This window comes from Vombatus ursinus, unplaced genomic scaffold, assembly GCF_900497805.2.
Source record: "Vombatus ursinus unplaced genomic scaffold, bare-nosed wombat genome assembly UNPS02014818.1, whole genome shotgun sequence".
Taxonomy (NCBI): Eukaryota; Metazoa; Chordata; class Mammalia; order Diprotodontia; family Vombatidae; genus Vombatus; species Vombatus ursinus.
This window is the reverse complement of record NW_020954596.1, coordinates 62,239,653-62,266,579: the sequence shown is the minus strand read 5'-3', so window position 1 is coordinate 62,266,579 and position 26,927 is coordinate 62,239,653. Positions and strand designations below refer to the sequence as shown.

Here is a 26,927-nt window from a genome sequence, read left to right as displayed (position 1 = left end):
ATTAGCACATATACATACAGATAATTCTTAATTTTAGCAAACTCAAATGACTCCCCATGAAAAAAGACAACAAACTGCAGCAAAGGAAATGAACAGAAAAATACCTGTTCTGTGGTAAGCAACAAACCTGAAAGTTTTTTTTTAAATGAACCAAAATAAACATGCATATATATATACACACACAAATATATATACACACATACACACACATATATAAAGTGTTCCTGTACAGCAAAAAAAATGCTATTTCTAAACGATTACACTGCATAGGTAAAAAAAGGGAAAAAAAAATCAAAAACACAATGTGCAACATTTTAAGCCATTAAAGCACCACCAAAAATAAAAAATAACACTCCCCTTTACTTCCCACAATTAAAAACCATTGTTATAATACTTATGAAGATTGACATATACAAATCAGAAATTTTAATCAAAAATCAGAAAAGACTAATAAAAGGTGGACGAAATTCACTGTCCATTATAGGGAGAAACAAAAAACATTTTAAAAAGTATGACTGTTCATTTCTTTAACCACACTGTGGTTTTGTTTTTTTTTGTTAAAAGTGCTAATTTTCTGAAAGAGACATCAGATTCCTTAAAGAAAACCACTGAGTAATTTGCTACCAAATGCTGATTTATACCTAACTAAACAAGGAACCTTAAACGTATTTTAGACAAAACTAGAGACTAGAAATGGGAAAAACACCGACTACCACTAACTGTATGATCAACAGAACATCTTGGCTTTGAAAATCTCATTTTAAAAATAATTTATGCAAAGGCTAATAGTTTTCACTAGTGCTAGTTTAGTAGAAAAGAGAAATCCAATTCCTTGGATTCACTAGTGTATGCAAGAGATTAACAAACTATTATACAAGGGTGGTGAAGAAAAGGTATCTACCTGAAATCATCAGATCCTACTCCAAACTTAAACAAAAGGGAATTGTCTACTGTAATAATTATTCATAAAATGTAACAGATCTCATAAAAGAATTGTAGGCTTGTTCATATAGTTGAGTTATTCTAACTCCTTAGTTGCTTCCTCAAGGTAGTAGACATTCACTAAATGTCGATTAAGGTGTTTGCTATACTCTCCTTCCTTTCTGAAAGATCTATCACAGAAAATGCAAACAAAGTTTGCCGCTTCACCTGCTGCCGCCACTTCTTCCTGGGAAGCTTTTCCACTCGTTTCTTCCTGTACAGATCGAGCACCATTCAACCCAGAGTCATCACTGCCCTCTGACATGTTGTCACTTAGGTCGCTTCCATCGTGGCTGTGGATGCCCTCATCCTCATCAATTTCCTGAGACTCACTGGCAGCAGTAGGAGCTGATGAGGGCACTGGCACCGTCTGGGAAGCTGGCTCACACTGCTCTGCTGGTGGTGAAGGAGCAGGCAACTCAGGTTCTGGTAACAGTGGGGATTCTGGCAGGGGCAGCTCTGGCAGCGAAGGGGGCTCTTCAGCTCTCAAGTCTTTATCAGCCAGATGCTCCGCTGGGCTTGGACTTGGTTCAGTTTCCATTTCACACACTATGTCAGTCTGATGCTCTTTATCAGGAAGATCTTCCTCTGGCTCACAAGATGATGGACTAAGTGACTCCTGGGCACCACCAGACTCTGGCTCTTCATCCACAGCTTTCTGAAGAGCAGCTTCTTTGTCTTCTTCCTTCTGTTCAAGGAGCATTTCTTGGTCTTCCATTTCTGCATTCTCTACATTTTCAACTGGTGATGTAGGTGCAGGCACAGGCACAGGCACAGGCGCTGGTGCTGGTGCTGGTGATGGCTCTGGCGCAGGCCCTGGTGTTGAATGGCAGTCCTGAGTGTCTGACCTCTCTTCAGTTATTGGGCTATGAACAGCTACTAAGGCATCTTCCACAAGGACTTTCTCTTTCTGCGGTTCTTCCCTAGGGCTGTCAGACTTTTCCTTTGGATCCTCTTGAGAAGGAGGAGGAGGAAGAGAAACAGGAGGAGGAGGAAGAGAAACAGGAGGAGAAGGAGAAGGAGGCTTTTCAGGGATCAGCTCATTCTGAATTGGCTTTACCTGAATGGACTTGGGCTTTTTACCATGTTTACCTTTCAAAGTTTTCTTTTTTTTGTTTTTCTTCAGGCAAGCTTTTTGTCTTTTATGCTCTTCCACTCTGACTTCATCTTTTCCAGCTTCCTGGCTCTTTCTAGATCTGCTTTCGACTTTCTTTTTCTTTTTCACCACAGGTTCTGTATCATTCACTGGGTTACTATTTAAAGAAGCTGCTTCACTTTCCATCTTTCTTTTAACTTTCTTGTTTTTACACGATTTTTCTGAACCTTTCCCTGCTTTGACATCTACCACCTTTGACTCTGTTGCCAACTTACGATTTCGGGTGGTCACTTGGCCTAAAGAAACTACAGTGCATGGCTTTTTCTCTTTTGAGGCATTTTCTTTTTCTTTTTTCTCCACTTTTACATTCTTTTCATTCATCTTTTCCACCACATCTCCCTTTGTTTTTGTTTGTTCTTTTTCAGTTTTTTCACTGGCCACACTATCAGAACCACAACTGTCTGCCTCACTCTTTTTGGATTTTTTTAGTTTCACTTTGGAAACATCCATTGCAATATCACAACAGTCGGAATGCCTGGACTTGATATGATACTGCAGATTACACTTCTTGGAAGCAGCATAATCACATACAGGACAAAGGAACTGTCGTGGGTTCACATGGAGCTCTACGTGCTTTTTGAAGTTACTACGATCAGCTGTTTTGTAGTCACAGTGTGGGCAGGTCAGCGGCTTCGGCCCATTGTGAACCTGCCTAGCGTGTCGGGTTACTTCATGCTGATTAGAGGCCACATAACTGCACTGATCACATTTAAATGGTTTCTCACCTGTAGATAAGATAAGAAAAATGGGAAGAATATAAATTTTAAGTAAAATGAATTCAAAACTAATTTGAACAAATGTAGAGGGATGGATGCGAACAGTGTACCCAAGTTTAAGCAAATATGCACAAAGTAAAAAATTGACCCATGCATCTTTTAGTTGCCATATTTACTAGTATGGTTTCTCTTCTTCCCCGCCAATATTTTGACTGTAAAAGGAGGAACTATTATCCATTTATGCTACCATTCTTAGCAACTTTAATTTGAAAATCTTAATCAAACTTTAAAATGAGCCCTCCTAAGAGTTGCATAGCAATGTATTTAGCAGGAGGTCTTTTTCTGGTACCCCTAGCTTTGACTGCTTTATCCTCTGAAACTACTTCCCATCCATTCTATATCTATCTTGTATGTACCTAGTTATTTATGCTCATGTTTGTCTCCTCCATTAGCATGTGAGTTCCTTGAGGTTAGAAACTATTTTTACCTTTCCTGTATCCCTACCAATGAGCATAAAACCACCAGGACTTGGAGGGTGATGGATAGGGGGGAAAAGAGAAGGAAGGAAAGGGTTAAGTAGCTACTCACTCTCTCCATTTCCCAGCCAATGGCAAACAACCTCTAAGTTCCTTTAAGTTAATCCACTGTCTATATTGGCACAAACCCTGTTATTATTCATCACAGTGAGAGTTCAACAACCTGTTCACCTCTCTCAGAATCAGAAATTTGTCATAAAAAAGGACCTTAGAAAGTAATTTCAGCTCTTTCATTTTAAAGAAGGAGAAATTGGGGGGGCTCTGATTTAAGTCATTTATCTAAAATTCTCAACCATATCCCCACCCAACACTTAAAAAGTAGATGATACAACCTCTTATTTCCCTGAAATTAAGGCCATCCCACAGACAATTCCCTCAAATATCTCTTCTCATGCCTCAAAAGTTCTCCGCATCACCTGTTTTCATTTCCTCCCTTCTACTTACAAGAGTCACTAAGTTTAATCTCTCTCTGTTTTCAAACCCATTCCCAGGACATTTTCTTGTTTGTCTCTCACTACTCTAATTACTCCTTTTCTGTTTTTTCCTTCTCTTCTCTCTCTACACTCTCTACCTCAGTAATCTTATTCATTTCAATGGCTTCAACCCTTCCACAAAGAGGCTCTGGCACAAGCTCTCATTACTGCATACCTGGTCTATTGCAACAGCATTCTAATAGTTTTTACCTCCAGTTTCTCCCTGTTTCAATTAATTCTTCAAACCAAAGCCATTCTAATCTTCATAATCTTCTAGTCAAACCACTCCTGTTCCGTCATCAACAATGGCTCCCTAATATCTATTAAGCAAGTCACATTTCTCTGCCTGGTGTTCAACAATCCTTTTAAAATGCTGAACTATTGTACCTCTCTATCCTAAGCTCACATGCCTAGAAATATTCTCTTCCCTATCAAGCCTGCTAGGGGACTAAGGTGGTACAGTGGATAGAATGGCAGGCTTAGAGTCAGAAAGACTCATCTTCCTGAGTTTAAATCTTACCTGAGACACTTATTAGCTATGTGACCCTGGGCAAGTTACTTAACCCTGTTTGCCCCAGTTTCTTCATCTGTAAAATGAGCTGGAGAAGGAAATAACAAACCACTCCAACATCCTTACCAGAAAACCCTAAATGGGTTCATGAAGAGTTCAAAATGACTGAAAAACTTCTGAACAACATCAAACCTACTAAACTTTTACCCATCCTTTAAACTCCAACTCAAATAGCATCTTTCTGAAACCTTTCTTAAATATTTTATCCCACTCTCAAATATTATCATATCCTTTTACTCTTTGAACCTTGCAAAACATTTTGCTTTCGATTTCATAATGAACTCAATGTGCAATACTGTATATTTTAACTATGTTTTATTCCCCTGCTAGATAATCCCCAAAGGAGGCAAGATGGTAGAGAAGAGCACTGGTTCTGGAGTCACAAGTCCTGGGTTCAAATCCTTCCTCCGATGTTCATTACCTATGTGACTTCAGTTTCACTCTTTGTAAGACAGGTGATTTAAATTAGTTGGTGACAATCTCTAAAGTTCCATAAAGCTCTAAATCTATGAAGCTATGTCAGGGATTATGTCAAAATTTTCTAATCTCTCTCAACACTGTATTCACCACATACAAGGGGTATATTTATTCACTATTTATTGAAGTGAACCAAATCCTACTTAAAAGGATTCTTTTCTGGTAAGTTCATCGAAATTTTAGAAGATGGGAGGGTACTTTATCTTATTTTTTTTTGGAAGGGTACTTTAAAAGTAAGGTAGTATTTTCAGAGGAAAACACAAGTAAATATGGCACGTAAAAGAACAAGCTAGGAAAAAAGTACAATCACAAATACATTGAAAAACAGTACCAGAAAAAAATTAAAAGGAGCAATAGAGTAACACACATTCTATCAGAGTACATACCCATCTAGATCACTCTATAGTAATATTACCAAATGGTATCCATACCCAACTGGTCCTTTGGAATGCATTGCAGAAAAATGAAAATTAACAATTGATCAAACAGAATATTCATATAGTCTGAAAGAAATCAACGTTGTTCAAAACTCTAAAAAGATTTAAAATCTATAATTAAAACTAAAATGGAAGCTTCAAAACTAAGACATTAAACTTGCTCACATTAAGACAAAATTCCATAATGAGTAATGGTAAAATAATTATCAAAATACTCAGACTCTAGCAAATTTAAGTCAAGTAATAAAAATGAATAAATAAAGCACATACATACATAATGTTAAATACTTATTTAGAATATTCCCAAAACACGTTATATGGTTCAATTCTAAGGAATCTGAACATATCTTATATAGTCAATGAAGAGGACTGACATAATAGTTTCAGATCTTGAAAGAGATGAATGTAGAAATAATATCCAATATTAGTAACTAATAATACCCTTTCAAAAGCCAATAAACTCCGAGTAAGCATATTCTGTCATAATCAATAAAGGATGCCTATTGAAAATACACAGAAATGCTTTTAAATACTTTCTCAGGTCATTCCCAAAGGGTCATTATCTACACTTAATCTTAATATGAAAAGTATGAATACGCAAAATACCGCTATGAACATGAAAGAATTTGAGAAAAAATACAGTTAAAAAAATACAACTTTTTGGGTAAGCATTAGTTAAAATATTTTCAAAATAATCAGATAGGACATAGTAACCATTAATTCATTGAGGTCAAGATCTAGGCCTATCTAAATCCTAGCTCAACCACTGATTTTATTCCACTGATTATAATTTTATTCAAAAGTTATATGAATATCACACTACACAAAATTGCTTTAAAACTATATTTAAATAAATGAAATTCAAACCATAAAATGTCATAAGTTTTATGTCATTCCATCTAAGTTTCTATAGGGATTTGTTGTTTGTTACTTCCCATTCCTTTTCCTAAAGATCTTTCCATATTTCTTTATCACCCTCATATTTATTCCATATTTCTTTATCACTCTCATATTTATTAATACTTACAGCATTATGTGTTCATCTAGTTCCCCCTTGACTGGGCAATAAGGTTTCTTTCCAGGTTTTTTGTAATTACAAAAAATCCTGTGAAAATCTTTGGGCAGCTAGATGGCACAGTGGGATAAAGCACCAGTTTTGGACTCAGGAAGACTCATATGTGACCCTGGTCAAGTCACTCAACCCTATTTGACTCAGTTTCCTCATCTGTAAAATGAGCTGGAGAAGGAAATGGCAAACTAGTCTGGTATCTCTGCCAAGAAAACCCCAAATAAGGTTATGAAGACATAGCTGAACAAATGAAAGTCTTTTTTTTTTTTAAAGGCAATTGTGGTTAAGTGGCTTGCCCAGGGTCACACTGCTAGTAAGTGTCAAGTGTTTGGTCTGAGGCTGGATTTGAACTCAGGTCCTCCTGACTTCAGGGCTGGTGCTCTATCCACTGTGCCACCTAGCTGCCCCTCAAATGAAAAATCTTTAAACAGATATCTTTGTTGTTGTTGTTGTTGTTATTTCTACTAACACTTTCAGGAAACATTCTCAACAATTGAATTGTTGAATCAGGAAATATATCTATCTTTGTAACTTTTACTGCATATATAAGTATATTAAAGTAAGTCTACAATTCTACTAGCAATGGTAGTAATCTATTTCTCTATATCCCCACAAGAAATGGGTTTTGCAACTTTTAAATTTATTCTGCCAATTTGACAGGTGTGACAACATGATTATATCTTCTTCCCAAGGATTACTGACAAATTTTTGTTTCTTCTTTTGATCACTGTTCATCTTTTCACCTCCCCTAAATGAAGTCATAGTTAAGGCAGGAAAATTTCCAAGAGAAAAAGGTAGAGTCCAGAAACTACAGATAAGTTTGACAGCTGGCAAAACTCAAAAATGGATTATCAAATTATTTGGAAACTTTTTAATGATTAACTCAAAATGGTTTCACTCAGAGAAAATTTCATAGCAAAGTAACCTCATTTGTTTTTTAAAACAAGGGTACTAGGATAACCTAGGAGGGTAACTTAAAGTCTTACCTCTGATGACTCATCACTAGGTATTCTTGAAGACTATATTTACAAAAAAAGACAATATCTCTGTTATGTGAGGTCTAGTTGAGCTAGGTACAGAAAGATTGATCACTATGTTAGAAGCCAATGAATTTCTTTATTGAAGCGACTCGTAAAACCTATCTATTTCTTCTTAGAGAGGTTCTAACTCTAGTCAGTGGCAGGAGTAACCATCTGGATGAAATAAATTATGGAACCTTGAAGGACTGTGAAATGCTTAGCCAGCAGAAATGATGAGACTGTTTTAGACAAAGTAGGAAAATGTGGGCAAGATTATACAGTTACAAAGATGCAGAACTGACTGATTACCCAAAGGGTTACTGACAGGAACGATGTCAAACTAGAGGGACTTCTAGATTTCTGTTCAACAATTTTCTTGGTGAAGATATGCCTTACCAGATTTTAATAGACACAAAGTTATTCAACAAAAACATTCAATAAGTACCTACTATATGCCAAGCACTATACAAAACTATGCTCACATGGGACAAGAGTATCAAGATTCAAAAAAATCAGCAGACTGGAATAAGGTCAATCTAACAAGATTACTTTTAGTCAGGATAAATATAAAATCCTACACCGAACACATTTAACTCCTATGAAGACAGAGGGGTTTGATTCCAACACTTCAATATGGCCCAGGGTGCTATGACTGTCAATCGCTCCATTAATAACAGCTTAAGTTCCAGGAGACAGCCATCCTTGGAGTCAGAGAGATCCCCTGCCTCTGATCTATGCTGGCTGTGGCCCTGGCCAAATCGCTTAATTTCTCAGTGCTCTTTAATCAAGACTCTAAACTGCAGAACACAGGCCTGGGTCCAAATACCCAGGACAAGAGAAGGAATTATAGCAACCACCAGGCATTAGTCAAGCTATATCTGGTTATGATGTTCAATTCTGAGAGTATACTAATAAGGAAATACACAAGCTTGAACAAATCCAGGAGAGCAAATGGGAGTGGAAAATGCTTAGCCTTGAAAGGGTTAAAGAAAAGGGAATGGTAGAGAGGGGAATAGGTGAAGATGAACAGAGGCCACGGATAAGCAAGGTCTTCAAATTCTTTGAAGATTAACATTGAATCTAATCCTGATAGTGCAGCTCCAGAGGATATAACTGGGACTGATCGGTAGAAGTTACAGGTAGGCAGATTCTGTCTGAATATAAAATAAAGCCAATAATTAAATCTATTATAAATGGATTGTGACATTATAGAAGAGAAGCAAATTATATACTTTGCTCAGATATGGGTAGGAGAGGAATTCTTTACCAAACAAGGAATAGAGGCAATTACAAAAGATAAGACAGATAACTTTTATTACATGAAATTGAAAAGCTTCTGCTAATAAAATTAATGCACCTAGGATGAGGAAAGCAGTCAAGTGGAAAAAAAAAAGGGTTTGGTATCCAAGCTATATAATCTATCAATCAATCAAGAGAGTCATATATAGTTATCCCTTCCACATCTTGATTTTCCCCGTGGAGGTTTCAATATATCATGGATTGGCAAAAGAAATTAAATAGGAATTTTGGGGGAGTTTTGCTAAAGACATAGACAACATGTGAAGGCCAGCAGATGACAAAAAAATTTAGAAACTCAGAAATACATAAAATATATGCATAGCAGTATATGATACCAACATAGTTTGTCTTTCAATACCACAATAATTCAGACTTCTTCTCTGGTACAAAGGGAGGGTCAAAAAATTTTACACAGATATTCCAGATCAAGGGGTTGATGTGCCCCTAATCCCCAATACCCCCCACCTGCAATGTGAAAGAGATAACTGTATGCCTATACAGTATACCTACAAGCCACTCTCACACAATAAGTGGTACTCAATACAATACAGTAAGTACTCAAAAGAATTGTCAAGTATTTACAACCACATAAAAGAATGCTCCAAATCACTCATAAATAAGAAATGCAAATCAAAACAAACCTGAGTTTTTACCTCACACTCAGCAAACTGGCAAAGACAACAAAAAGATGTCAACAGTCAATGTTGAAGGGGTTATGGGAAGACAGACAGGTGCATTGTTGATGGAGGTGTGAACTGGTACGATCATTTTGGAAAGCAGTTTTGAATTATGCAAATAAAAAGACTAAACGTCCATAACCACTGACCCAAAACTGTTACTGAGACTGTACCCCAAGGAAGTCAGTGAAAAGAAGAAAATTTCAATATACATCAAAATATTTATAGCAGCGCTTTTTGTGATAACAAAGAATTGGAAACTTAGTAGATGCTCACTGACTGGGGAATGGTTAAACAAACTGTTCAATGTGACTATGGTGAAATATTACTCTCTGTACAAAATGATGAGTACGATGAATAGAGAAACAGGAAAAGATCTACATGAACCAATGCAGCGTAAAATACACTGAGCCAAAAAAATAATATACACAATGACAATAAAAATGCAAAGAGCAAGCACACAAGTTATAAGTGAATGTTACAAAGTCATAAAAAACAAAAAACATGGCTTGAAAAGAGATTATGCGATAACACTCCTAATCCACCCCTTCCTGGAGCTAGGAGGTCCACACATGTTATGTACAGCATGTACTTTGACTTTTTTGTCTTTCAAAAAATTTATTTGTCATATGGGATAGCTTGTGAGGAGGATAGGTAGCAATACTGGAGAAAACTATGATGATGCAAAAAAAAATCCACCAATATCAATAAAAATTATTTTAAAAAATAGATTGTGAGATAGTAAGTTTTAACAGAGGAATTTCTAGGTTCCCTGTCCAATAAAACAATTCCTGAGTAAAGACAGGCTTACTACAGTTCCACACTGTAGAAATTACAAGATGAAAGACATCTTAGCAATAGCGCATATTTAAAAAGAGTTAGGGACTTAACTGATGCTAATTTTTTATGAGTCTATCCATACCTTTTCATCTTATGCAATTCTTGCTCATGTTTTCCCATAAATAATACAGAGGACCTACCGAGGTGCTAAAAGGTCTTTGGTCTGGGGTCTTTTTATGTTTCATGTATATTTGAACCTGTCCGTCTACTTTTGTTCTCTCATACTACATAAGTTCATTTCATTTTTCCAATCATAAGGTACCCTCAATAACACTTCTTTTGGCACTTCTTATGTATAGGTCACCACATGAAACATGCTTCAGCCATTTTTTGTAGTAGCAAAGAAACAGAAATAAAGTGGGTGCCCATAAACTGGGGAATGGTCTAACAAATTGTGGTACATGAATAGAGCAGTATAGTTATTTCTTTGATAAAGAATTAAAGGATATGAGCAATCATATGAAAGAAATGGATTTTTCTACAAAGAGTATATGAATACCCAGAAAAAAATGAAATAAAAGAATGCTGTGATAGAACCAGACTATCCCTATTTTCCCACAAGAGGATTAGTTTTCCTAAAATTGAACCTGAGCAGGCATTAGGCCTGACCTCAAAAAATGCTCCAATCAGAGGCGTCAAACACCAGCACCACAACACTCCAGATGCATTAAAATGCAATTATGAAACATTTAACAAAATAAACTACAATAAAACATAGATGATGTTAATATGCATTTCCTAAGTCAACACATGACTGCAGGATGCTTACATACGTTTAGTGACCCCATTCTATCCAAGCTTAAGACCACTGCTCTAAATCACTGATATCTAGAGAAATATTAATCAAGATTACTCTGGCTTCACCTCACCTCCAGTAAACTCTTAAAAATGACAGAAGATGGGAAAAGACAATGTTGAAGAGAATGTGGAAAAGAAAGGCATGTTAACACACTGTTGGTGAAGCTGTGAAGTGGTACAAGTACTCTGGAAAGCAACGTGGAACTATGAGAAAAAAGTAACAGATCCATAAAACTTCTAACCCACACATTCCACTGGCTAGGCATATGACCCAAAAAGGCTAATGATAAAAAGAAAGACCCAGTCAAGATGACTGCCTAAACAGAAGCAGATATATTCTATATGCCCAGCTCCCACAAACCCGCTGCAGCAAAAACTTTTAGATTTGTACCCAAAGATAATTAATCAAGATATTCAATGAGAAACTACTCATTGACTTCTTCCACCCCAGAACGACACAAAAACTGACAAGACAGGTTAGCGACACTTGTGTATTCTACAAAGCACTGTGTCCAGAAGCAGCAAGAGTGGATGGCTCCACTAAGAAAGTTCCAAGGTGGGGACCCTGGAAGCCCCAGGGAATGGCAGCCACCAGAAGAGACCAACTCACTGTGAAAGCAAGGCTCAGACTAGGACACTCCAAGAAGGAACTGTTAAGATGATGCAGTACTAACCTTCTAATAGAGAAGAAGCAAGTGTTCCTTCAGAATCTTATGTCCTCAAAGGATACCAAGGAAATTAAATAAGAAAAACAGAAGACCTTGAGCACAAATAGGTTCCATTCTGATGGTTTTAAAGAGGGAAAAGTGGACAGGGGATCATGTTAGCCTTTTTCATGTTTTTTTTGTTGGGCTGCTTTTGCTAGACTATTTTTTCTCCCCTCTTTATTCTTTATTATTAAGGGAAGGGGGAGATGGGAAGATACACTGGGAAATGTAATTGATGTTAAACAAAAGATATCTTTAAAATAATATTTGTAATAATGATCCTGAATCACTGACAAAAGGTGCATTATACTAAGTATAAATACATTTTGGTTAAGGTAGGGAGTGTACAACGATTTTAGACAGATTTTTAAACTGAAAATGATTTTAAATGGTTCTTAAAGACTCAATTACTAGAAAATTTACTTTAACCACAATACATACATATTCCAATGCCAAAAACTTTAATGGTCCCTAAGAGATAACACTTAGAAACTGGGAGGGTGATACAAATGAATATAAACTCTAAATTGATACTATAGGGACATAGTCATATTAAGTGAAATACATCTTTTATTATGTGTTCCTTTAAATTATAAAGGCACAGTTGTTTGTTTTTGTTTTGTTTAGGCAATTGGAGTTAAGTGACTTGCCCAGGATCACACACCTAGTAAGTGTCAAGTGTTTGGTCTGAAGTCAAATTTGAACTCAGGTCCTCCTGACTTCAGGGCCAGTGCTCTATCCACTGCGCCATCTAGCTACCCCAAAGGCAAAGATTTTTAAGTAGCTCATAGCATATGTTTTTTTTTTTCTGCAACACACTTACAGTTTGCCATTATCAATACTGTTCATAAGGAGAGTAATACCAAAATGCAGAATGCTGCATGTCATAACAAAAGTCAAACCTTAAAATTGCTCTGCAATACTTTCTGTAAAAAAACACATAAACAAATTCTATTTATAACATAATTTATGAAATCTGGAGCCAGGATTCTTTCTAATTGAAAAATGAATGAGTTGATCAAGTTTTAATCATTTTTATTATTTTCAAATAGCCCTAACCTTCCACTAATTCCTAAAAAAATTTTTTTAAGGACTACCGGTCCTGAATCTCTAACTGAAACAAGAACATGTAATGTATGTGATTAATTATAACTTTATGCTTTCATGTGGTAACAGCTTACGATAATGTAGCTCCCTTCATATGTTAACAGAAAGTCACCATAAAATCCTACTAAAAATAACACAGGATTTAAAAAAGTATCAGGTCAATAGGGAGAAAATGATGTTATGAAGAATTAGCACAGTTGGTAATCTGCATGGATCTGGGCTGCAAAAACTTTCTAGTATCAGTAGAACTGTCTAAATCCTGGTGTTAAGATTTCAAGAGCTGTGCAAATGATTTAGGCAGAACTACTTATCCCAAAACGACATACGTGAGAGTACCTACATGGCAGGTTATGTCCCTTCTGGCTCTATCTCTATATTCCCATTCACACAGTGTAAATATCCTTTTATAGAACACCTATGTTCTTTTTTCTGATTCTTCGCTCACCAAACAACATTCTAATCTAAATTTGGTCTCCTAAATAGACTTGCTCATCAAGAGGGAGCACACTTTACAGATGACCAATACTTATTACCACATTTCCTAGTGCTCCCACTATAAATTATCAACAGGCATTCTTATCTATTAAAATTTCATGGCCTTTAGTTAACAGAAATTGGTTTGTCAGGGTCTGATCACCCCCAGTCAACCAGTTCAGGAGGCTGTAAACCTGAGAAGAGACCCTTCACTGAGGATTCACCATGGCTAAGCCCACCCCAGAGGCCAGCACGGCCAATTTTACCTAAGTACTTCAGAGACTATCAGACAAGAAACAAACACACCCACATACACCCCCGCACACACACCCACACATACCCACTTTAAGCTTGGCTAAAGTGTTAACATGAGTATCTAAGACTCAAGAGTTCACAAGGGAGAAGCAAGTGGTCCAAGGATATAAACAGAGAGCTCTCAAAAGATTTTAGATCTATTAAATCACTAATAAAGAGGACTAGAAATCAAAACAAGGCTTCATCTCACACACATTATGTTGTCAAGGATAACCAAGGGCAAAATGTAAGCATTGGAAAGAGGAGGCTGGCACACTAATACAGTTAATAGAGCCAACAGTGACTAAAAATGTCCAAACCCTTTGAACCAGAGATCCAACAAGGCATATACCCCAAGGAGGTCAAGAACAGAAAGAAAGATTCCCAAACTCTTGAGAGCAGCACTTTTTGTGGCAACAGAGAACTGAAAACAAAGTGAATGCACAATGGGTAGGGCTTAACAACTTGTGGCACCTAAATGCAATGGAATATTACTGTCTTAAGAAAAGATAAATGAGGAATTCACAAAAGCATGGGAAGACTTATTTGAACAGATACAAAGCAGAACCATGAAAACCAATATGAACAATGACTTCAAGAATTTTAAGCAAAAAATAAACTGAATGCTGCATAATAATGATCAAGCTTGGAGCATTGTACCCTTTTCCTTTTTTTTTTTTTGAAGTAGGAGACCATGTGTATGAAATGTGCATATAATATCAGACAAGGTGTACATGTTGTACAGGTTAATTAACTTTTTTTTCTTTCTGTTACAACAGAAAGATCACCAAGCAGAGGTACAGAGAAGAGTATTTTGGGAAATGATATATTAAAAAAGGCAGCAGAAAAATAAGACATGATAAATTAAATTATAAATAAAGCTCTTCAATCTAATAAAGCTCTTCAATCTAATAATTTGTATCTCCTTTGTCTTCTACCATTACAAGTATTAACCAGCACAAACAAGTTTCCATGTTTTGATGCTATTATCATGCTACTTTCCACGTTTCATCAGAACATCAGCGTAGTTTTGTTCCCACAACCCCAAAACTCTGCATGTACTGTAGTAAAAAGAAATCATAAAAATATCTCCAAAATGTAGCACATGACAGAAGCAACATACATTCTTATATTCTAAGACAGAGAATTCCTTTTTATTAGAACTATGGTGTTTTCATAGGTCTTTATTATACAGGTTAACATTAAACTTACTTTGTAACCCTTTTGACTTGATTCTTTTAAAAAAATTTTTTGACTTGATTTTTAAAAAAGATTTCCACAAGCATGCAACTCAGTGATCCAAATCAACCATTAATCCATTATTTATCTTCAATGATATCCTTATGTCCTGCTTTGATGCCTCATTATGGCAAGAAGGTGAACCTGGGTTCATGAACTCTATGTACTATTAGAGTGCAAGCTCTAGCAGGTCCAACTAACCTGGAAATGACTCAATTATGGGGAGATTAAGTTTGTTGCCTAGTTAAGGTCAGAGAGACTCATAACTAGGTTGCAAATATAGGGACAGACACTCAACTCTCAAACACTCTGCTAACCTAAGAATCTGCTAAACGAGAAGGGCTGCAATCTTCAATGGTGAAAGGACCCATTTCACTGAGATTAAAGATATTTTACATACTAAAGCTATTTTCCTACTCACAAAAGTCTAAGTTACCACACATCCACTGAATTAAAGGAAAAACTTCATGTGACTGTGTCCACTAGGTGGAGACACAGATTAGTTTAATTACAACATAAAAACATCATTCACATCATTAAGCTGCTTTGATAATTTGCTAGTTTATCAAGTAATCACTTATCTAAACATAAGCCTTTTATCAGATATCATATTAATCATTATTTTAACTCCAATTAGATTATACCTATAAACACATTTCAGAATGTTTTTTATAAAAGTTGAAGTAACAGTTCTAAAAGAATCTCCCTATAAAAGTTATTTACCAACCATGACAGAAGCCCCACCTCACTCTTACCAACCTGAATGAGTACGCATATGTCTAGTTAAATGTGTCTTCTGTGAGCTGGAATAGGGACACATAGCACACTGATATGGGCGTTCACCTGCAATAAATCAGTCATAAATTAGAAATGTCAATAAAGGCAAAATACATAGAAAATTCATCACTTGCTGACAAAATACATAGAATATTCATCACCGTCTATGCCCAGGCAAAACACAAATGATACACTGATGTGACTAGTAAACTATTAGGGTTACTAGAATCTTCTTTGATTCAACTTAGCATCTGCATATTTCAGCTTTGAAATCACAACAAATTTTAAAGTTGAGTACAATAAAAAAGATCATCCTTCAAAATGCTCTCCAGCCCTCTTCATACTTTAAGTATCTAATAATAACTCATCTGGTAGTAAGTTATAGAGCAACATAAATTAAAAAGTAGTCTGCCACAGTGTGGAACTTAATTTCTATTTTTTAAATATAATTATTTTTAAAAATCTGATTTTGACCAGGCCTATATCTATGAGTAACAATTATTCAGGCAATTTCTTTTCTTCTTCTTTCTTTTTCTTTTTTACTACCTACCTCAGAGTTATTGTGAGGAAGGTGCTTTTACAAAAGATTAAATTAGTAAATGCAGGACTTGGGAATCAGAATATATAGGCTCAATTTCTACTTATGGTCTTTGACCCTAGGCAAGTCACATAACCTTCATGAACTTAGTTTCCTCATAATATCCCCATCAAATAGGAATATTAACACTTGCATAATTTACCTCAAAGGGTTACTGTGAGGATAAAGCCAAGAGAAAGTACAGAGTATGCCAAAAACTTAGCTTCATTATTAAAGCTTAAAGCTGCACTGAGACTTTTGGGACATGTACTCATGAAGTGCACTGCAAAGCTTCATAAGCCATAATATGAGCTCTTATACAAGTACTATTTTTCTTAGCTAGCAGTTTTAACAACTTTATGAGATAAATTAGTATTAACAACCATTTTATAGATAAGACTAATAAAATTTTTAAGTTAATGTATATAGATTATTTCAAGATGACTCGGAAGGCAACAATGGATGAAAAGCTCCAATGCCAGTTCTGCCACAGTGTGTGACCTTAGAGCATTTAAGATCCCTAGGCCTTAATTTTATCACCTATTAAGTCACGGATGTTTTCTAAGAAGCCTTCAAACTATTCTTCTATCACTGACTAAGAAGGCCAGGGCAGGCAGGAACACAACAAGAAGAGAATTTTGGTTTTTTATGACTTCTATTGTTGGACCTGTCTTCCAATTTGCTATAACTCCACAAGTCTATGAGTTCAAGGGGCAAAGGAGACGATAAACAGTTCCAATAACTCCACTCCTACCTCCATTTAGGAAAAGGTAAAACAGAAGAGCATCTGTTCAACTCGAATCTTTCTACTACCACCTTTTGCTCACTAGGCACAGCATTTCTCATTGAAAGACATAGCCTAGTGTAGCTAGCTTAATGTTAGGAAGACTTGGGTTCAAATCCCACTTACAAGCTATGTGACCCTGAGAGCAAATCATCTAACCTCTTTATGCCTCAGTTTCTTCATCTATAAAAGTGAGGAATTTGGCTTCTAAGGTCCCTTCCAGCTCTAAATGCATGTCCTATGATTCTAGGATTAAAGGCCTGCCCTCCTCTCCATTTTCACCAGGAATGACCATGTCCGACCATCCCTAAAAGCAGTACAACTGTTTAATTAACAAATATTTGTTAGGCACAACCGTGCTGAGGAATACAAATACAAAAAAAGAAATTATTAAAATATACCATAAATGGCTAGAGAGCTGGTTTTGGAGTTTGGAAGACATGAGTTCGTGTTCTGCCTTTGAAAACACTAAGCTGTATGACCATGACAAGTCATTTAATTTCTCAATATTCCAGGCAACTCACTTAAGACAAATTATTTAAGAGTTATGTATCTATGGAGGTAGTTTCACACCAGGAAGCTTCCCTTAACTAATGAAATCACAGGTAAAAACAATCAGAAAGGTTATCTGATATAATGGAAAGATGTATTATTCCATTAGACTTGGAAATATTTCAATTTCTACACTTAAAACCTATTCGACCTTGCGAAAGTTAATTGAGTTCTCTAGGCCTCAAAGTTCCTCATCTGTTTAAAAAGAGAGGTTAAGAGCAAGTCTACTTTAAGGGAAAGTACTTTGTAAAGCTCAAAATACAAATTCAAGTTAGTATTTTGTCCTGAAAAAGTTATAGGGAAGGAGAATAAAAAGCATGGGAGAGCAGAAAAAGAGAGAAAGGAAAATGAACAGGACGAAAATAATAATAATAATTATATATGTAAAAATAAGCTAGGAATGGATGGTTCCATTAATAATGGCTTTGTTTAGTGGCAACAATGCCAGAGGAACTTTGGTTTGGAGACATTTTAAAATAATGGCAGATTTTATCAGGGAAAAACACTTATGGATTAACATGAATAACAAATGAAGCTGTCTATAGACTATGGATGTTGATGATGCGACTGCTAACTAGACTTAAGGGGTAGTAATAAGCTGATTTTCAATCAAAAACATTCTCCCATGGTTGAAAATGTCTCTTGGAGAGAATTTGTGAACTTGTACAACATGGGGGTGGGGAATAGTATATCCTCCAATCAGCTTGCTCTTTATCATCCACTAAACTTACATGTAAATAACAAAGCAATAAAATGGAGGGAATGGATTAAACTGGCAGTTTAAAAAGAGATGGACAAATTGCCAGAAAGAATCTAGGCAAGTATTCTGCCATTTTCCAATTCCAAGAACTGATTAAATTACAGAGGCTTTCCACATCAAACAACAATTTAAAAAGTATCTATTAGGATTTTAGGGGTACTTAAAATGTGACTTCCCAAAATATTGGAAAGGTAGATGAGAGACAAGCATTATTCCTTTTTTAGAGATTAAAAACTTCAAAAATAAGGGGCAGCTAGGTGGCACAGTGGATAGAGCGCCAGCCCTGAAGTCAGGAGGACCTGAGCTCAAATTTGACCTCAAACCAAACACTTGACATTTACCAGCTGTGTGTGACCCTGGGCAAGTCACTTAACCCCAAATGCCTAATAAAAAAAAAAAACTTTAAAAATAAAAAGAATCTCCAAAGATAATCAGAAATATGGCAGTAGTGAAACTTGAATATGATCCATGATAAACTCCACTGACCTTCAGAAGTCTAATGATTGATCATCAATACTAAAAACATAAATGATATAGTACTATAATAAAAAACATACAAAATATATGATTATTAATCCCAGTAATATAAAATTTAAATGGTTTTGATAGCTGTGCCTCTAACTACATAGCAGTCCCATTCCAAAACTACCAATTACAACAATCTCAAAAGATCCTAGGTAACAGTAAAAAAAAAAAAAATCAACGGATCTTCTAAATGGGATAAAATGGAACCAAATAGATTTAAAAATAAACTAGTAGACAAAATGCTATGTAAATACTAACTATCAAGTACTTCTAAACCAACTAGGCTACTCACCAATTCTTACCCTACAAAATATTACCACTACTACTAACATCTTAGCTTCTCATGTCCAGCTTTAAAACTTCAACTGAATGCTACCTCTTCAATGAAGTCTTTCCCAAAAGGAGAATCATTTCTGTCCTGCTGAGCACATTCACAGGAAAAAAAAAATCACATTCCTTCTTTTGTCTCATAGCTATGTCCTCAGTAGACTATAAGTTCCTTGAGGGCACAGACTCTACACTTTAGGAGGTACAGGGAAAAGCAGTAGCTCTGTGAGTCAGAGAACGTGAGTTTAAATGGCCATCTCTGATGCAAAACAACTGATTTGGCAAGTCCCTTAACCTCCTCGGGACCCATCATCCTCATCTGTAAAACGGGGAGGGTGAAGAGTATGGGGAGGGGTGTCAGATTAAATGACTTCTGGGGTGTTTCCAGCTCTAAACCTATGATCCTCAATTATATATCTCTCCCATTTCTTTGTCTGGCATGAAGGAATTTAATGTTTAACAATTTAATGTAAAACAAATTAAGAGCAACATTAATTAAGAGCAATATTACAATGAGCTGTTAGATAGATCTTCAATCATCCTTTAAACCAATCTATTGTTTAAAATCTTTCAATGGAATGCATTTCTTAAGATTTGAACACTAAAAATTAATATAGCATACCATGAATAGGTAGGATCAATTTCTCCAGCTATTCATCCATCAAGTTTCCAAAAGTATTTCAAGGTATTTGGCAGGCCCTTCCAATCCTTCCCTCATTTTTCTTATGATACCTTTTTAAAGTCATATCCTGGATATATCCTCCCCCCAACTTAAGAAAAACAGTTAAGGTTATACAACATTCCACACCCAAAATAAAGAAAGATGTTTTATCCTGTTCCTTCCAATACAATTTAAATTAAAATTCTCAATTACCTTTTATATACAAAGAAAATGGAAAAACTTGTTAGGATGTTAGTATGCCTTTTTCATCTTTTTCCACATTTCCCCCCATGTTCTACTATTTCTCAGTCCTTCTCCTCAGAAGGCATTTTCTACTCAAGTTTTTCTTCTAGACACTAGAAAATGTACCAAGCTGGAAAATACAAGATCTGGAAGATCTTATTTAACTAAGGCCAGTTTGTATTCAAATAAGCAGTCCACAAGTCTAAGAAATTCAACCAACTATTGAACCGGCTGCAAATCCTGAACTGGGAAGAAAATCATATCTAATAAGTTTGGGCTATGACTAGTCAAAGTTTAATGAAGATTCAATTACAGATTCAGACAATAGATGTCACTGACATCAAGTGCTAAGCAAATTTTATGACGTGGTTAAGAAAACCATGAGCTGATCAATCCTCCCTGCTTCCAACTTACTGGCAACCTGAATTAATAATAATACTAACATTCTGCAGCACTACTCAGAATTCCTTCTTAGAGAATGTATTTTAATTTAAACTGTCACCTAGATAATGTATCAACTAGGCAAACTTGATTGTGCTGAAGTAGATAGAGCACTGGGCCTGGAATCAGAAAAACCTGAGTTCAAATATGACCCCAAACACTAACTAGCAGTGGGGACTCTGGGCAAGTCACCTAACTTCTCTTTGCCTCAGTTTCCTCATCTGTAAAATGGGGATAATTATAGCACCTACCTCCCAGGGTTATCGTGAGGATCAAATGAAATAATTGTAAAGCACTAAGCACAGTGTCTGGCAAAGAGTAAGCACTACATAAATGTTGGCTATTATTATTTCACTGATGAGTAAGTTTTTGATTAATTCTTTTAAAAATATATTGTACAGTTACTAAAATAAGCCAATCCAAAAAGTTCTGAAATGCACTGATTCCTATTTACAAGACTAAATTTTTCTTAAGTTACATTAAAATTAATTAACTAAACTGGCTCATGATTAAAGTAGCTAAAAAGCCACAAAATGGATAAAATATCCAAAAATCATCCATCGCAAATTATAGGGCACACTCCATTCATTACATAATTCACGAACCAATCCTAATGATTTTCCTATACTGAAGTAAAAGTTAGCAAGGTATAGAAGCTCAATTCAATATGGTTCTAAGTGCGTTATATGCAAAAAAAACTGTAAAAGCATAGAGAGAACATAGGAATTGGAATCCAGAAGACCTGGGGTCCAGTATCAGTTCTGACATTTGTGCAACTGGACAAATCAAGTCACTTTACCACTAAGAAGCTCATGCCCCCCCTTCTATCTTCTTAAGGAGGACACATCTGACCTTATCCCTATCCCACAGTTACTATTATTCATAGGATGTCTTCAAACCACTGAAAAAAAATCTCATTCCCAAATAAGTTTGCAGGGAGTTAATTGCTGAAGACTGTAATATTCATGAATAGGTAAGAATTTATTTGGTATTTATTTTTACTTAAATTGACCAACTCACTAGGCAGATTCTGTCTTTCCTAAACTGATGTAAAATAATGAGAGGCTTCTCCTTTGACAGCTATACTAACTAATGCTGAAGGTTACCTTTGCACCATCTAAAAAGGAGGGGTGCTCAATTTACACTAAAGAAAATGAATGGTCTAAAAGAGATTTCTAGAAGAATGCCAAATGTTAAAGAAGAAAAAATTAAGCATCACAGGTAGACTTTCATATAATTAAATTTACAGCATGCAAAAAGATTGTTAGCATTCAGTTTACATTATTGCTTGTACTTGAGAGTAAAACGGAATTTTTAATTTTGTTCAAAGTCCTTCAATACAGCCTACTTCTTCCAATTAGTCTTGACTAATAAGGTTTTATTTTACATTCCAAAGTTCATTAGTGCAAACAGCACTAACTCTAAAAGATAGGTATCTATCTAGATGAGGCTCTTCTCTTCACAGATGAGCATATAAAGAAAAGATCAAGACACTTGTCCAGGTTAAACACAGTGAGCTGGGGCAAAACCAGGACTAGACAAAAGGTTCCCTGGCTCCCACAAAGGAAAGACAACACATGGAATGGGGAAAAAAACAAAACGCTCTTACCAGTATGTGTTCGAATATGTTGAATGTAATTGTTTTTCCTGTCTGAAAAGTAGGAGCATTGGGAGCAGGTATACACTTTCTTAGGAAAATGGTTTCGCAAGTGTTTCTTCCAATGATATTCGCTTACAGTGGTGTATGTGCATAACATGCACTTATAGACTCGCTCATTCTCTCCTGCTTTGTTGTGGTGCTTCAAGTGAGCCAAATAGTGATCATATCTGTTAGTATTATAGCCACATCGGTCGCATCGGATAGGCCCCTTGGAGAAATCCGCTTCTTCAGCAACAGACGACTCGGACTCCTTGGTCTGCGCTTGTTGTGCTTGTTTCTCTGCATTTTCCTCTGCAAAAAACTTATTGGCGCTGTGGACTCTGATGTGATGGACAAACTCTTCCTCAGACTCTGCTTCATACTGACAAGGTTTGCAGCGAAAGGGCTTGCTCTTCAAGCTCTTGCATTTGTCCTCAGGAGTCTCTGGCTGATAGGGTGTCTCTGAGGGAGGGTCTTTTTCTGAATTAAAAGTCTCTGGAACAGATGATCCATACACAGTCTGAGGGTCAACAACGATGATTTCCAAAGACCCCAATTCCATGTTTTCAGGTCTATTTGACTCACTTTCTATTCCAGAAGCCCCTTCAAGTCCCTCCCCATCACTGTCTGAGAAGTTGTTGTCTCCCACTGTGGTCAACTCTGCCATTTGTCTTTCTTCTCCAACCATGTAGTCACAGCAACCACCATTCACTTCCCCAGTCAAGGCCACATTTGCCAACATAATCAGCTGAGGTGCTGCCAGCTCAGCTTTGGAGAGGTCGTGTAAGTCGTACATGTCGTTAGGCAATGCCATGACGATGTTGGCATTCCCAGTGAAAAGCCCGTTGCCTCCAGTCTGACCCAGCACTTGAGTGGCCATAACAGCAGCTCTATAAGCAAAGACCAAAATAACTAAAATCAAACATGTGAGAAGAAATGTAATTTTAAGGTCTAAAACTGAAGTAACCTACTTCTGCTTTAAAGTCATCTTGCCTTTCCCAGACGTTTAAATTAGCTCTTCAAATGTATTAACACTTTTCAATTTTAATTTATGAGCTTTAAAAGCTCTAAAGTTCTCTGAAAATCTTAATCCAAGGCCACCATTGAACAGTGGACATGACCTTGAGTTTTCAAAGTCCATACTAGCAAAATGCAGCTCCAGAAGACTTTACAACAAGCTGAAAGCTTCCTAGAAGCAGAAGATGGGCCAACCTAGATAAATTCAGAGATGTTCACCTTTCAAAGCACCATCTACAACATGGCTTTTGGCTATAGCAATTCATAACAAGTCTAGTCAGAGGGAATGTTATCTGCACCAGACCAATAAAACCACTTATCTTTTGAAGTACTGAAATCAAGAGAACTTGAAATAATTTTAAATGCTGTTTAAAAATACTTTAAATCACAATTCTTTTTTTTACTATATCCCAAACAAAAATTTTTTGATCATTTCTTCAAAAAAATGTTAATTTCAATAATGTTACCAACCAAGTTTAGTCTATGTCCAATATATATTTATTTGATTTATTCCTGTCTTTTCTTCACTCCACCCCTTCTGAATTTCAGGTGGAAAAAGTTTACAAGTTACAATTCTTCAGTTTTGCTTAGATCTTATTTTGTCCCATTCTTTACAGTTTTTTAGGTATGTAGTTCCACTTCATAGAATTATCAGAACATTTCAATAACCTTGTAGAGTTCTCTCCTCCCCTTCACACCCCTCTACATTTCATTTGTCTCATGAATCAGAAAGCTTTGAGGCCGCTGAAAGCCATGCTGTGCATTCATTATATACACACAGACAAGTCTGGAAAGTGGAAGACTGTGATAATTGGTCAACTTAATTGAATTTCATATGAACTCAATCACTAATTCCAGATGACTAACCTATTGTGAAAAGGACCATCTAGTTTGTTTTAATTTCTAAAGGCTCCCATTGGTCCAAAAAAAAAAAAAAAAAAGTTAATGGCCCCAATTCCTATGAAAGGAGTGTTATATTGATTGGCTAAAAACCTCATGGACGAAAAAACAACCGTGAATTTCACTTCTGGGAGGGGCAGGAGCCAACAGGACCAGGAGTAACTTTTTTTTTTTGCATGCTGGATTTGGCCTACTTGCCTGGAAGCCATTACAGCATAATCACCTTCAAGAAAGCAAGTTGGCCTTAGAGGGTCTGGCTGTCCTCCTTCCACAAACCTCAACATGCCCTGCCTTCTTTAACTATCACCTCAATTTCTGAGAAAAACAAAGGTCGAGCAGGGAAACGCCGTTCAGAACTCAGAAGCCCGAGCTGGGGGCACCCAAGTAACCAATTTCCTCCAAGTGTCCAAACAAAAGCCAGTTTCGTTAAGCACCCACAAACTCGGAAGAGTTTTCTAATCAAAATACCAACACAGGGAAACCCCACCTCGCCCGCATCCGTCTAGATTCCTCCGTCGCTCCCTAAGAGCCTACATTTTCTACTTTTTCCTCCAAACCAAACTCTGAACTTTTAAGAATGGGGGAGGGGGGCTCCCCATCGAGCAAGGCCAGAAACGGAGCGCTGCAAGCCCGGGAGGCTGCAGACATTCCTCCGTGCTGCTGCTGCTGCTGCTGCAGCCGCTGCCTCGGCGGCTGCTCCTGCCGCCGCTGCATTCCTGCCTGAAATAGGCATTCGGCCATTTTCTCAAAATACCCAACACAAAGCAGCTCTTTGCAAACTCCGGGGCTCCGTCCTCCTCTCCCCCTCCTTCTCTCCCAACATGCCGACAAACTAGATGGCGATTTCCCCAAAGCCTGGCCTCGAGGCTTTGGGTGGACCCCCAAACCCTGCCTCGGCTCGGGCCCCAAGTCCCGGGCCATTCCCCTTCTACCCAAGACCCTCTCCCCATACTTCCTTCCCCTCGACCCCGCGCCCCCTGGGATGTGGAAGTTGGAGGAAGAGGGAGAAGCGGAGAGTCAGTTTTACCAGGTCTTTTTGGACTTGGGCTTCTGCAGTCTCCCACCTTCGGCTTCCCCAAGAATCCTCCTCCCCTCGTGGGTGGAGGCGAAGGCCGGCAGGGGTGGGGGGGGGTGGCGAGCTGCCCAGCTCTGGCCTTCGCGCCTCCGGGAAAAACGTTTAATAAAGTGGGAGAGGAAGCAGCCCCCCGAGGGTCGAGCGGGTCTCCCCCACCCACGCCGGCCGGGCCCGCCCGCCCTCCAGCCTCTCCCTCCGGAAGTTTCTGAACTTCACTCCCCCGCCCCTCGCACGGCCCGGCGTCGGGAGAGATGGGCGGCCGGGCCGGGCCGGGCCCAAGGCGGCCCCAGGCTGGCTACGTGCGCCCTGCCCTGGGCCGCGCCGCGCTGAGCGGAACCTCGCGGCCGGCGGAGATGGTGCTGCCGCGGACAGCCCGAGCGCGGCGGGGGAGGGCGGGAGGGAAGGAGCGGCGGCCGCCCGAGCAGCAGAAATCGCTGTCCAGCCTCATTGGCGGAGGCGCCCGGGCCCCTCGGCTGACTCAACCCGTCCGCTCCCCGAATCAACAGCGCCTTCCGGCCGGGGGGGAGCGGCTCGGCCGAGCCGGGCAGGAGGGGCTGGGTGGGGAGCGGGGAGGCCGCGAGCTTGGGGAGGAGGGGCGGCGGCGCGGGGCCTAGGAGTGTGTGGGTATGCGCGAGCCAGCCAGGGCCAGGCGAGTCCCCGCGCCGCGAGGGTCCCCCAGGAGAAGAGAGCGAGAAGGGAGGACGGGCGTGCGCTGGGCCAGCGGCAGGAAGTTTGTTTCAGGACTAGAGAACGGAGCAGCTCCGCTAGCCCTCGAGGTGGCAAGGTGCGCCCCGACTGCCCCGGGTTTCGGAGCGCGGAAGAGGAGAGAAACCGAGTCACCTGGAGAAGGGGAGTCTGGTCCGAACGCCCCGCTCCGCAGCCGTCCTCCAGGACCCCAAACACCACCCCACCCCCCAACCTCCGCGACGCTGTCCCTCCTCCTCCTCCCCCGCTCTTCGAGCCTGGCTCCTTTCCTCCCTCCCTCCCAGCCGCGGGGGTGTAACCCGATCCCGCTCCTCGGCCTCACCCCGCCCGGGGCCGCTGCTGCCTGAGCCGCAATATCTGCAAATCAGCCCTGGACAGCGCCTCTCTCTCCTCCTCCTTCCTCTCCCCCACGCCGCCGCCGCCGCCGCCGCCGAGCAGCCAGCCTACCTGAACCCTCACCCCCTCCCCAGCCGCGGCTCCTTCCGGCTGGGGCCCGGGGTGTGGGGGGGAGGGGGAGCGGACTTACCGGGGCTCCCGAGGGGAGGGGGGAAGGGGCGCAGCACGTGCGCGTCCTCCTTTTGCTTTTCTTTGTTGAATGGAGTTTCAGAAATTGTTCGCAGGAGGAAAAAAAAAAAGTTACCAACGAGTAAAGTTGGGGTTAAGGCCACGGGGGCTGGAAGAGGCCCCGGAGAGCCCGGCTGCAGGTGGTTCTCACGCTGCGAAGGCTTCTCCGGCAGCTCTTGCCTCCTCTGGGACCTAGTGCGGGGCCCGAAGGAGCAGCGGGGACGCCTGAGCGGGAGTCTCCGGGTACAGTGCTCCAGGCTGCTGCGCCGCGCGGCCGCCGGATCCGCACATTCCAACACAGGAGGCAACGCGGCGCAACCCTCCCGCGCCGCCGCCGCCGCCGCCGCCGCCGCCGCCTCCAGCGCGACACGCCCCCTCCACCTCCTCGCGCGCGGCCCCGAAGCCGAGAGGCGCGCGCCCCCAGAGCGGCGCGCCCCCGCGCCGCGCGCCCCGCCTCCCAGCACGTCCTGTGGGCGCCTCGGCAGCCGCCGAGGTCCGGCCCGGATCCCG

The 26,927-nt window shown here is 39.2% G+C and overlaps 1 protein-coding gene across 3 annotated transcripts; it reads right to left on the bottom strand.

The window, feature by feature from the left end:
* Window positions 1-210: 210 nt before the first annotated feature.
* Window positions 211-26,680, bottom strand: REST (RE1 silencing transcription factor). 3 transcript variants are annotated; one of them, XM_027836548.1, is made up of 4 exons: window positions 26,380-26,680; window positions 22,127-23,046; window positions 15,630-15,713; window positions 211-2,862 (listed from the first exon to the last, which is right to left on the bottom strand). In XM_027836548.1, exons 2-4 carry the CDS (start codon window positions 23,034-23,036, stop codon window positions 1,019-1,021), a joined length of 2,838 nt encoding a protein of 945 aa, XP_027692349.1. In that variant the 5' UTR covers window positions 23,037-23,046; window positions 26,380-26,680; the 3' UTR covers window positions 211-1,018. The 3 variants fall into 3 exon arrangements, with proteins under 3 accessions (XP_027692349.1, XP_027692350.1, XP_027692348.1); XM_027836549.1 differs by lacking the exon at window positions 26,380-26,680 and adding an exon at window positions 25,989-26,030; XM_027836547.1 differs by lacking the exon at window positions 26,380-26,680 and adding an exon at window positions 25,101-25,241.
* Window positions 26,681-26,927: the final 247 nt, after the last annotated feature.

Coding starts and splice junctions, on each gene's coding strand:
- REST (XM_027836548.1), bottom strand. CDS start 23,036: ATGGCCACTCAAGTGCTGGGTCAGACTGGAGGCAACGGGCTTTTCACT. Junction 15,714..22,126: donor ACATATTCGAACACATACTG/GTAAGAGCGTTT, acceptor GATTTATTGCAG/GTGAACGCCCATATCAGTGT. Junction 2,863..15,629: donor ACATATGCGTACTCATTCAG/GTTGGTAAGAGT, acceptor TCTTATCTACAG/GTGAGAAACCATTTAAATGT.